Source organism: Gavia stellata, chromosome 7 (assembly GCF_030936135.1).
Source record: "Gavia stellata isolate bGavSte3 chromosome 7, bGavSte3.hap2, whole genome shotgun sequence".
NCBI classification, from domain to species: domain Eukaryota; kingdom Metazoa; phylum Chordata; class Aves; order Gaviiformes; family Gaviidae; genus Gavia; species Gavia stellata.
This window is the reverse complement of record NC_082600.1, coordinates 3,556,441-3,569,131: the sequence shown is the minus strand read 5'-3', so window position 1 is coordinate 3,569,131 and position 12,691 is coordinate 3,556,441. Positions and strand designations below refer to the sequence as shown.

The window sequence follows — 12,691 nt, the reverse complement described above, 5'->3', positions numbered from 1 at the left end:
GTATTGTTTTTAATTTGTTCTTTCTCTCCTGCACTGACAGGCAGATGGATGCTATATTCAAAACATCCTTCCTCGCCAGTCTCTTTTTTTGCGACGTGGCTTTAGTAAATCCAAGCCAAAATCTGTGCGTGCCAAGTTTGTTTCTAGGATTTCCCCCTGAAGATACACCTCATCCAGGCAAAGGGTTCCAGCTCCTCTTGGCGTCTTGGCAGAAACAACCCAATCCACCTGCCTCCGTGATTCAGCACGGTATCTGCAATATGTTCCAGCCAGGTTCATGCACCTGGAAACGGGGGGAGCAGCCGGGGTTCCAGGCAGTGCTCTGAAGTCCCCTTGTTAATGCTGCTTTTAACTGAACGGTGACATTTTCCTGCATCCTTGTGTTGAGCCGTTACTGTTGGCGGAGCTGCCTGCTTCACCTCTGCCCTCCCGCGTGTGCACATGGGAGGGAAGGGCATCCAGCTGGTTTCCTTCCTTTGAATGCAAACAGCACAATCAGCTGCAAAGTCTCCTGAGATACATCTACGTAAACAGGGTGACACAAAAATAATGTATAGCCGCTAGCGCTCCTGTTCCTTCCGTGAAAAACAAATCCTTGCACAAGGGCCTCAGTTAAAGCTGGCGCGAGGGTCTGAGCTATGCCTTATTTAATTCTCCAGCTCCTGCAAGGGATACAAGTCTCCTGACAGCCTGAAAAGGCTTTGCTCTTCCTTCGTGTCTTTCCTTTCTTCCCAGAGGATCTCAGCAACAACCCCTGGAGAGATCCTCAGTCTATGGGAGACTGATGCTTTCTTGAGCAAGCGAATTCCCGTGCTGGACATAATCACAGAATCATTTAGGTTGGAAAAGACCTGTAAGATCATCAAGTCCAATCATCACCCCAACCCCACCATGCCCACTAAACCATGTCCCACAGTGCCACGTCCACACATTCCTTGAACACCTCCAGGGATGGTGACTCCACCACCTCCCTGGGCAGCCTCTTCCAGTGCTTCACGGCTCTCTCAGCAATGAAATTTTTCCTAATATCCAGCCTAAACCTCTCCTGGTGCAACTTGAGGCCATTTCCTCTTGTCCTGTCACTTGTCACTTGGGAGAAGAGACCAACACCCACCTCACCACAACCCCCTTTCAGGTTGTAGAGAGCGATGAGGTCTCCCCTCAGCCTCCTCTTCTCCAGACTGAACACCCCCAGCTCCCTCAGCCGCTCCTCATCAGACTTGTGCTCCAGACCCCTCACCAGCTCCGTCGCCCTTCTCTGGACACGCTCCAGCACCTCCATGTCCTTCTTGGAGTGAGGGGCCCAAAACTGAACACAGTTTTCATAAGAAGCATCTAACAGGATGCCATCTCCTCCAGCTTCTCTTGCCCACAGCTGCTCCCTCGGCTGTGTTCCTCACATCCACCTTGCCAAGACCTCTCCCTCTTTCTGCCCTTGTGACAGAAATAGGATGCTCCTTTCAGAGCCCCCTTACCCAAGCTCTTTAGTTTTTTCCAGGCATCTTTTGTACTTGTCATCGTGTGCCCACAGCCACTGCCATCCCAGCTGCCCCAAAGGGACCCTGTGAAACCTGCCCTGTCGCTCTTATTCTGGGTCCCACTAGCAGAGCTCAGCAGGCAGGTAAAGCAACATTAACAGCACGGAGAGCTGCCGAGGTGACGCCGAGAAGCTTTGATAGGTTCAGCATCCTGCCTGTCGTAGGCAGAATTGGACTCGGTGGTGGGAAGCTGCCCACAGAGAGCCTGGAAATAGCTCTTCTGCAGGCCCCTCGCTCGAGGCCGTAGGGAGACGGGGTGTAGCAACAGTGTGTCTTTCATCGGGGAGGAAAACCAGCCTGAAAAACCCAAACCACAAACTTAGAAAAAAAAGCTACATCTTGAATCATAGGGAAGATGCTGCAGCATTTCTTGAGAGCGTACTTGGTCTCCTCAACAATGACGTTTGATGTAAAATACAGTGTATTGCAGGAATCAATGAGTGGGAAAAGCTGCAGGCCCTCGAGTTGATTTGTGTCTTCGGCCTTGGCATTGCCGTGCAGCTGATCTATTTTATTGTTCAAACACACCACAAACATGAAGCAATCCCGCAGAATAGTTTTGAATACCTTCTGTGTGAGATTGTTAGACTATGTGAAATCAAAGACGTTTTAGCAGTCTGATAAAAACTAGGGCTGAAGTATTTTTTCTTCATGCTGCTGTTTCATAGCTCAGAGTTTATTTGACAATGAACATGCATTCACACGCACGGCACATTCCGCTGCTTTTAAACCCACCTTTATTATATTGCTCAGTTAGAAATTTCTACAGTTTTGCATCTACTGTTACCAGATGAATCTCTATGTCTCATTAAAATAACCTTGGCTATTCTTCCTCTTAAGACTACAATGCAAACAGATCACATTCTCTAATCCTACGTAATGCCTTATGTAAAACCACTTAACATTCCTTTTAAGGCTGGGACCCATCCAGATGAAAGATGCGGCATAAAAGCACATTCCTTAACACGCTTGACCAGCAAAGCGACGTGGTCTAGGTTGGAAAATAGTGGGAATCGGCATGTGTTCAAGAGTACACGCCTGGCAGTGTACGGTGCCGGGCCACGTCTTGCACCGTACGCTTTGCACAACTCATTTACCTCCATTTTTCTAATCGTGACATGGTGATAGTAATACAGTCCTGGTGCTGCTATTATTTATGTACACTTTCCAGTAGTGCTTCCAGCAGGGACCAAGACCCAGCTGGGGAAGGTGGACTAAAGCTCGGATCCCGAGCTGAGCTCTGAGAGCTCACTTTTCACCACTGGCAATACGGGACGGGAAAGTACACCTCCAGGTGGGAAGTGAAACTTAACCCAGCAAGGACAAAATAGTGGTCAATACAGGAGCCTTTGCATTAAATTGCAGTCGTCGGACGGCACTTGGATCTGTAAGACGTTCTAGGAGGCCAAGTCTTAATGCACCGCCTGCTACTGGAAAATGAATGGCCTTTCTTGTGCTGTCATCTGATGGCTCGTCAAGAGCAGCAAACCAGTAGAGTGAAAAGCGGCGTTCGAACCCTCAGCCGAGGAAGAGAAAAGAAAAAGGACACAAACAACTCGCTATCAGGAGTGCAGGAAGCTAATTTATGGGGGGAGAGGTAACTTTTGTTAAAAATCGCTTGAGGAAATACAGCTCCCTAAAGGATAAATAGTTTCTTCTTTATTTGCTGGGTGTTCAGGAAAACTTACGTATTTATGTTGGAGAGAATATACAGGATGTAGAAGGCTTTCAGAGTACAAGGGGAAATTAAATGCGAATCTCTTTAAGCTAGCAGTCCCGTGCTCCCCTGTCTCTCTGGAAGCACGACAGTTTACATTTTGGAGCCTGCTTCGGACACACACCCTTTCAAATGAGCCCATAAATAAAACCCCAATAAAATCAAATGTCACTATGCAATTCCTGAGAGTCTGCAAATGTTGTCTTTGAGTTTAACCTAAAGCAGTACGACAATTCTACTGACTTATGCTACAGAGCCCGTGTTTTGAAGGAAAGGCTTATGCAATCAGCCGCGCTGTTTCAGGTACTTGTGTGTGGGATTTCTAAATGTGCTGGAGTAAGCTTAAAACCCAGACTCCATTTTAAACCGAGAATCAGCACCCAGCGACCTTGTTGGTAGACTACATTGGACCTGTATGGGCTGTCTGACTGCCAAAGAGGCAGAATCTGTTCTTAAATAACCAATCCAGAGTCCTGAACACCAAAAAGACTTGTACATCTGGCATCCATTTAATTTTTTTCTACCTAACTTTTGCCAATGTATTTCCTGCGTTGAGTACGTGGTATTTTTTGTGTCTAGAAAAATCACATCTCCTTTTAGGCCTTAATGATTTTACATGCAGCGAATACTGCTGCTAATTCCAGCATCCCTCCAATCCGCGTCCCCACCTTTGGGTTTCTTACATTGTTTAGCACTCATTTGAGAGACCATGGGTCGGTTTTGCTCAGAATTTCAGCTGCCTCGCTGAAATAATTGTTCTCCAAAGAGGCAAAGGCAGATAGAGAATGCTTTCCTTCTCGCAGTTTCAAAGAAGCTTTTTTGACTTTAGGAGCCCAAGGAGACAAGTCCCAACAAGTCTGAGTTAATTCTCACGTGACTGTCATTGCACTGGCTGCCCGCAAAGCTAAACGCCATGGTGCTTGATTAGCCCCCGAAAAGGATTACGTGATGCAGCTGCGAGGCTGCAATCCAGATTGCAAAGGACAGAACTCACAGACCTGGGGAGTCCTACCCAGTCCGTGTCCCCATTCTGCCCAGTTGGTACATCCTCCTCCTCCTCTTGCACCTCCGAGCCTCTCTGGGAGCAGGTCAGCCTCCGGCGCTCAGCTGGGAGCAGGGTGTTGCCACAGCTGTGATAACCCTACCAGGATGTACACGTAGAACTGCTCTGGCGTCAAAGATGGAAAGCTCAATCTGGTGTTTGGCAGAAGCATACATATGGATATAAATATATACGAGAGATATATATATATACGAGATATATATGTGGTATAGGCAAGCTGGGGCTTTTCTCCAGCCTCAAAGCAAGGGGCACAAGCCAAAAGCCATGCCTGCCCCCACAGTTGTCTCTCCACAGCCAAGACATGGACCTGTTGGAGCGGGTCCAGAGAAGGGAGACAAGAACGGTCAGAGAGCTGGAGCACCTCTCCGATGAGGACAGGCTGAGAGAGTTGGGGTTGTTCAGCCTGGAGAAGAGAAGGCTCCGGGGAGACCTTATTGGTGCCTCCCAGTACTTAAAGGGGGCTTATGAGAAAGATGGGGAGAGACGTTTTAGCAGGGCCAGTTGCGAGAGGCCATGGGGTCATGGTTTTAAACTAAAAGAGGGGAGATTCAGGCTAGATATAAGGAAGAAATTCACTGCTGAGGGTGGTGAAACCCTGGCCCAGGTTGCCCAGAGAGGTGGGAGATGCCCCATCCCTGGAAACCTTCAAGGTCGGGTCGGACGGGGCTCTGAGCAACCTGGTCTGGTTGAAGATGTCCCTGCTCCCTGCAGGAGGGTTGGACTGGATGACCTTTAAAGGTCCCTTCCAACCCAAACCATTCCGTGATCATTCTATGAGCTCTGCCAGGCGGCAGCCCCAGGCTCACCCCGTTAGCGGAGTGTCACGGTGGGCACCTCCAGGGCGGGCAGTGGGGCCTTCAGCCCCGCCGGGGCCCACCCGCACCCCCGAATCTGCCTCTACCGGGCACAGAGACACCCCCCGCCGCCCCTTCCCCGCCGCAGGACCCGCGGGGAGCCCCCGCCCCACATCCCCGGTCAGCGCGGGCCGGTCGGCAGAGCCGCGGGGCCACCGGCGCCGGGGCAGAGCGGCCTGCGGGCCCGGGCCGGGCCGCCGCCGGTTGAGGGCCGCCGGGCGGCCGCGGGCGGCACAACGCGGTGCAGCGGCGAGCGGCCCCCGGTAGCAGCCATCATGACACAGGTTCTACTCACGCCGAGGGGCGGCCCGGGCCCGCGGCCGGCGCGGGGCGGGGGGGGAATGCGGGCGGGCGGGAGGGGAGGGGAAGGAAGAGAGGGGAAGGGAAGGGCAGGGCAGGGCAGGGAAGGGAAGGGCCGCGGCGTGGCGCTGCCGCGTCGCGGAGGGCCGCTGCCGTCCCGTCCCGACCCGACCCGTCCCGGCTCGGCTGTGGGCTCGGCCGGGCGGTGCGTGCGTGGGGGGCCGGGGCCGCGGCGGGCAGCGGGGCCGCGGCCGGGGAGGAGCGCGGGGCCGCGGCGGAAGGAGGAGGCGGCGCTCCCTCTCCGGTGGGACAAAGGGCCGTGGGCGCGCAGGTAGGAGCCGGCCCGGCCTTGCTGCGGGCCTGGCTGCGGGCGGGCTGGCGGCTGCCCCGGCCGGCGGCGGGCGGGCCGCGGCGCCTCCTCAGCGCCGGCGGGACGGGACCTCCCTCCCCTCCCTCCTCACAGCGCCCGGGGCGGTTGCTCCCCGCCGCGTTCGGCGCTTCCCCGTTGCCCCGGCGAGCCCCGGGCGCCGCCGCCGGGCCGCGGAGGGCGCTGCCCCCGCCGCCGGGCCGCCAACGGCCGTAGCAACCGCCGGCTGCCTGCCTTTGTCTCGGCAGCCGCGGCCCGGAGCCCGCCCCGGGAGCCCCCCTCAGCAGGCGCTTTCCGCCGCGAGAGCCATGGGCCGGCTGCGGCGCTAGGAGCATCCCCGGCCGGAGGGGCGAGCAGGAAAGCGGCCGCTGCGCCCCTTCCCCCGGCGGGGGCTGCGCGGGGCCGGAGATGGAGCCGGCGGCGCGGCCCAGCGGGGATATCCTGAGGCGGAACCCGCAGCAGGACTACGAGCTGATCCAGCGGGTGGGGAGCGGCACCTACGGCGATGTCTACAAGGTGAGCGGCGTGGAGGGCCCCGCCGGGCTCTGCCCCGGGGCTTCTCCTCACGGCCCGGCCGGGCTCAGGGCCACCGCGGACCGGCTGGGGCAGGGCGGCTGCTGAAAGACCCGTGGACTCGGGGGCTCCCTGACGAAGCGTGAGGTTGCCCTCCCCTACTAACGCTTTTGTTGAAAAGGCTTGACTTCTGCTCGCGGCGTTGGCGAAGTCTTACCGTGCCCTCACTGATTTCTTAGGGGTCTGAATCGGTGAATATTGCCGGTGATACTTTCCACGTTACTGCTAAAGAAGGTCGAGGATATCTATTTGCCGTACCTGTTTCCAGGACGCATCAGTTAGAGCACCTGATTAAAAGGGTGCAAGTTTATCCCTGAGGTTAATAATAGCACGCAAAAGGCAGAAGCAGATTAACGCTCTTCAGAAGCTGGGACGGAGTTACAGCCCGCGGTAGAGTTAACACTGCAAATCCAGGAGATGCTCTCGAAACGGTGCGTACCGGTGCTCGCATCGCCAGAACCGCAGCCGTGCGAAACAGAAGGTGTAGGCATGGCACGTTCCTCTCTCTGTGCTCCTCGGGGAGATACGAGCCCCTTCCCCAACCGTCAGGATACTCAGCAGCTTTGAGGGTTGGGTTGCTTATAATGAAAACCTGAAAGTTTTCGGCCTGCGTTTGGCAACCTGCATTTTCAGCTGCGTGGGAAGAGTGGCTGTGATGTTTTACTTTGTAATGCTGTTGAGTGTGTTTAAAATAGACCTGACACAATCAACCCTACAAGAAAAGGTGTGTTACTCTGCCACATGAAAGGCAGCGGTAATTGCTCGTGCAGGGGGAGGGCTCTTCGCTAATGTTCAAATTGAAGTTTTATAGATGGATCTTGTTCCCACCACCCTTTTGAAATGGTTACTTATGGCCTCAGGGAGTTATTTTAAAAAGTTTTCATGGTGCATATTTATCTTCCTTTTTTCTTTTCCTTTCTTTTTTTTTTTTTCCTCCTAGAGTGCTGTGCACAGATCAGTCACCTTCTTTGCTAGGGAATCTAGCACTAAATCCTTTAAAAGGACATTTCAAGTTTCATAAATCTGAAACTCAGCATACCTTGAGCTACTTTGTTTGGGTATGCCTGCATAGTACTGGGCAGCATGATGAGAAGTAACTAGTTGTGTTGCAGAGAAATACTTTTGTGTCATCTCTTTGTGGAAAAAGAAATATTCTGCTTCTCATTATCCTGGTAATTAGTGGAGAGTTGTGCTGACATGTCATACAGCTTCCGGTTCCGGAGCCGGTTTGAATGCATGGCTCTGCTCTGTGCCATGTAAACATATCCCCTTTGAAAAAAAAACCACCCCCCCGCTTCTTTGGGTTGTGAAAAATGTGCCTTCTATTCCCGAAACACTTTCAGATAGGAATAAACCCAAACCTTCTCGTAGTGCAACCTGGCAAATTGAAGTGAAAGTCTTTGGCAGTCTTTTTAGACATTGTTATGAGTCTAAAAGAAGTATAAAGTTAATGAGCTTGAAGTAGTTTGAGAGCCTACGTTTGTTTCTAGGACATTGGTTTGCTCTTTGTTTTTATAAAGCCCTACAAACAGGGAGGAACTGTGTTAAGGGAATACCGAGTCGGATGGTACTGGCTGTTATGACAAATATGCAAAGCAAACTTAGTTTTTAAAGTCATTGATGTTATGTTAATTTTAAAAGTAACTAAGGTAAACCTTTTTTCTTGAAAGGACTTAATGTATAAACATTGTACTTTTTCTTAGTTCGTGGTAAGTCTCTTCTTAGCACAGATGGCACATCTTGTGCTTGCTGAGGGCTGTCAGTAGTGTTTATAAAATGCATTTCTTAGTGAATATCCGATTGTTGTTATGTTGCAGAGCTCGGGCAAGGTTTGCTAGAGAGCGCTCTTAAATTAAAATGGAATTTTCCTCTCACCTCTTCAAGTGGTTTCTTTGCTCCATTACTACTAATGAGTCATCAGCGTCTCCAGCACAGTTGTTTTTAGGATGTCTAAATGAGACAGCCTTTCTGATTGTGGGAGATCTGCCTCTTCCTCAGATGCTTTTTGGTGGTGGTGGTTCATGCCTCAAATTCTTCTTGGGGCATTTGGTAACTTTTAGAGGAATTCGTTGTTTTTTGGATGTTGAAGGTGGAGGTTAAGCAAATATTTGTGTTCACCATTAGGTTACAGAAGAATACTAAAGGCCTTTCTAAAAATCTCCTACCCGCTTTGCTTTTCATTACTACTATAGAAGCTTAAAATTGAAATGTGTTTTCTTAGTGTTTGTGGTTTTTTTTTTTTCTCTCGTGTGTCACATGGCACACAATGGTTGATTGTAGGGTTGCTCATAAGTACTGGATTGTTGATGTTGTTTTAATTTTTTTTTTTTCCCCCCAAAACGCATTTCAGGGTGGGGGAGAAACCATACATAAATAAACTATTTTCTTATCTATTCACAGCGTGTGTAAGTAGATCCAAGTTTGTGTCTACCAGTCTTGGAAGTACGATTTCCATTACAATCATAACGCATAAGTTGTCTCATCCATGTTGGGAAAGGTTTTCTTTTTTTTCATTTTTACTAATCCATTGGAATAATTTTTCTCTCAAGCATTGTATCAAGCTATCTTAAATTGCTGACTTCTGAAAGAGGCTGTACTAGCAAAGATTGGGTACTCACTGGAACTTAATCATACGCTGACAGTATTTTTTTTGTCCCCACTCTCTGTCAAATGGTTAGCATCCTCAGCATCATAACCCTTAACACTGCAAAGGCGAGGTCTACAAGAGTGGGGTTTTAATTTGGCTTTCCTGGCAAGATTTCTGTTTGTCCTCCTTAGAATCACAGAATCATTTAGGTTGGAAAAGACCTTTAAGATCATCAGATCCAAGCGTAAACCTAACCCTGCCAAGTCCACCACTAAACCATGTCCCTAAGCACCTCATCCACACGTGTTTTAAACACCTCCAGGGATGGTGACTCCACCACCTCCCTGGGCAGCCTCTTCCAGTGTCTGACAACCCTTTCAGTGAAGAAGTTTTTCCTGATATCCAGCCTAAAGCTCCCCTGGCACAACTTGGGGCCATTTCCTCTCATTCTATCGCTAGTCACTTGGGAGAAGAGACCAACACCCACCTCACCACAACCCCCTTTCAGGGAGTTGTAGAGAGCGATGAAGTCTCCCCTCAGCCTCCTCTTCTCCAGACTGAACACCCCCAGCTCCCTCAGCCGCTCCTCATCAGACTTGTGCTCCAGACCCCTCACCAGCTCCGTCACCCTTCTCTGGACACGCTCCAGCACCTCAATGTCCTTCTTGGAGTGAGGGGCCCAAAACTGAACACAGCATTCGAGGTGTGGCCTCACCAGCACCGAGTACAGGGGCACGATCCCCTCCCTGCTCCTGCTGGCCACACCATTTCTGATAGAGGCCAGGATGGCGTTGGCCTTCTTGGCCACCTGGGCACACTGCCGGCTCATCTTCAGCCGGATGTCGACCAACACCCCCAGGTCCTTTTCCGCCGGGCAGCTTTCCAGCCACTCGTCCCCCAGCCTGTAGCGCTGCATGGGGTTGTTGTGACCCAGGTGCAGGACTCTTTGGTCATATACATGAAAGTCTCAAAGCAGTATTTAAAAATGATGTAAGTTTGTTCATGCGTCTGCATGGTTGTGCTGAAATAGACTTTGTGTGTGTGTGGTTAATGCAGAAACATCCAGTTGACCAGTGTCTTAGGCCAGGAAATTAAAAAAGCTGCTAGAAACCGTAAATGGAATTTAATCTTCAGCACTAGGAAGTGGTCCGTCAGATCCTATCCCAGGTGAACGCCCATAGTGTGGTTAGATCCCAGGTTTTGATGAGTTTTCATGGGTGCCAGTGTGACCTGTCAGTGAACTTGCAGCTTTTCGGTAGTGCCTTGTAGTCTAATTTGTATAAGACCAGTTTTGATAACAAGGTCACGTCATCGGCTCTATAAGCATGTGTTTCTGCAAGTCCATGATATTTTCTGGACATACTTGGGGTAGTGTAAAACTGGCCTGTTTTGGTTAGCTTGCGGGATTCAGTTGCATCAGAACATCAAGTCATGCGGTTATAGGTACTTGTAGATGTTGGTGTCCTGAAGGAACTTGGAAAACAAGTGCTGTATTAGGGCGATAATTTACTTTAGCTGTATCTTACTGGGATTTCCTGCATGGACTTTTTATTTGAGTATTTATTAATGACTTGGAATAGGTTTGGTGGAGAGATTTAGGGGAAATAATGCCCTGTGTCATGGCGAGAGATGCGGGGTCACCATCCCTTGCACATAAAGAGGAATTTAAAGTCTTCTACGTGTGTGAGTGCCTTCACTGTCAGCTTGTTAACTCTGCTGGGGTACAATAAGACTTCCACTCACTACTACCTCCTCTGTCTCCTTCTCCCCCAGCTACACAGCGCTTGGCTTTTTGTGGTTTTTAATGCAAGTGTCCCGAACAGAGTTTTAACTAATCTTTGATTTTGGAGAAGGGGAACAAAAGGATGATTTATGTAGACTGTCTTTTTGAATGCTTTTGTTTGGCAGCTGAGCTGAAAGATGATGTATTCGCTCAGCCCAGCACGCTCTGCAGGCTGCTTTTGCGGGATGAAGAGCTGGATGTCTGTCCTCACTGAGCGGCGATGAGCAAAGACGATCTTGTGCAGCGATTCTAAAGCTGTCTTGTTTTGGTTTTTCCAAGCAGGATTGTGAACAGTGCTACAGTAGCTTTCTTTAAAAGTAAGCACAGGGGAGAGAAATGTACCAAATTAATAGCAGAAACTATCTGTATACAAGAGAAGCTTTTTTATTAAATATAATGGAAATTTCATTCTTTATTGAGTCACCTGCTCAGTCGCTCTTATTCTCTTGGGATTTTTTTTTTTTTTAAATCTCCTGCACCAGGTAAAGGCATTAACTTAGAAGAAACCTGTACTGTTTTGCCACTGATCGCTGCTGCAGGAAAATAGTGAGCAATAAAATTGGATCGTGTCAGACAGAGACTCTTTTGCTCAAATACGGTTAAAATTTTTTTTTTTTTTTATAAAGGTTGCCATAAAAGTGGGACTCTGTCCAGTTTGAGTCAGGTTTTGGCCCTGCTTGTGTGGTCAGTGCCTTCTTCTCAGAGCTCCAGAGTATAATTCCTGGTGCAGTCAAAGGTTGTTGAGAACCTGTATCTGATATTTTGAAAATAATTCTTAATGTCAGTCTAATTTCACAGATCATGAGAACTTACCAGTTAGAGCGTTCTACTGCTTAAAGTCAACAGGGTAAGAATGCAGTATTAAGGCTTTGTTTTAATACCAGGGCACAGTTATGGCTGTGATAGTTTTTAATCACGTACTCCCAACTTTATACAAATATGTTTTGGCAGCTGCAGACCAATTGGATTGGCCATCCCTGATTCAGCACTTATGTCCCTGGTTAATATACATTGCTTACACATATAAATTACCATAAACCATCTGTCACATTGGGGGATTCCACTCTTCCTCTCCAGATCAAAGCCTTCTGGTTAGCAGTGTTTGCGATAGCCATGCCTGAACTCTGTGTACTCTTGTTTTTCCATACGAAGGGTGTTTAGAATGGCATTGAACCAGTGCTGTTGAGCTGCTTCTTGTTGCTGTGGAGTTTCTCTTCTGGGAAGTTGCATGCTTTTCTTTTAGGATGCAGTTAGTAGGATATATATACTGCTGATAATTAAGATGCTCAGTGGCTTATTGACACCCTCTGCTAGGATATTCAGGAGTTGGGGGAAGGCCTTGCTTTTCTGTTTGTAATCTTTGTAAGTTTTTTGGTTTTTTTTTTTCTTACTAAGCATTTGGTCTTTGTCGTGGAACATTCAAAGCTGTTTGGCTTTTAATGTTACCTCCTGTTGCTCATGTTTTCTGCTAATGGTAGGTTATGTGGTAGGAATAGAGTGTTTCTCCCTATGTCTACTTCTCCCTGTCTCTTACTTTCAAAAGCAGGTAGTCTCCAAAATCTTAAAAATAAGGTCCAATTTTTTTTCCAGCTCTTCTGAAGAGAGTTATCCTCCCCGGGTTAGGTCCTCGGAGGAGCCGAAGAAAGAGTGGTAGCAACTTTTCAGTGTTCTTCCATCAGCTATTACCAAGGCTGTACCCAGCATCTCTTAAGCCAAGGAGGAATTGAGAGTCTGTTCTGTTGAGTTTAATGTCCTGTTGGTACCAGCCTCGTCTCTGATGTAGTCTTCAGTTGCGGTATTACTGTCTAGTACTCATCCTTCAGGAGACATTCTGCTGGGTAGATGATTTTGTTATTCCTCATTTATTCGTGGTGCAATCAGTGAGGGAGGCTGAGGTGTCACAGAATCA

General features: G+C 49.2%; 2 protein-coding genes across 2 annotated transcripts in view; one reads left to right on the top strand and one right to left on the bottom strand.

Moving 5' to 3' along the window:
* The window catches only part of ATL1 (atlastin GTPase 1), a 43,783-nt gene extending 39,613 nt beyond the window's left edge, over window positions 1-4,170 (bottom strand). The window contains exon 1 of the mRNA XM_059819457.1: window positions 4,129-4,170. Coding sequence (XP_059675440.1) covers window positions 4,129-4,170 — 42 coding nt within the window. The remainder of the gene's footprint in view (window positions 1-4,128) is intronic.
* A 2,077-nt stretch (window positions 4,171-6,247) lies between these two features.
* Window positions 6,248-12,691, top strand: part of MAP4K5 (mitogen-activated protein kinase kinase kinase kinase 5) — a 71,259-nt gene continuing 64,815 nt past the window's right edge. The window contains exon 1 of the mRNA XM_059819307.1: window positions 6,248-6,355. Within this exon, the coding sequence (XP_059675290.1) occupies window positions 6,248-6,355 (108 nt within the window). The remainder of the gene's footprint in view (window positions 6,356-12,691) is intronic.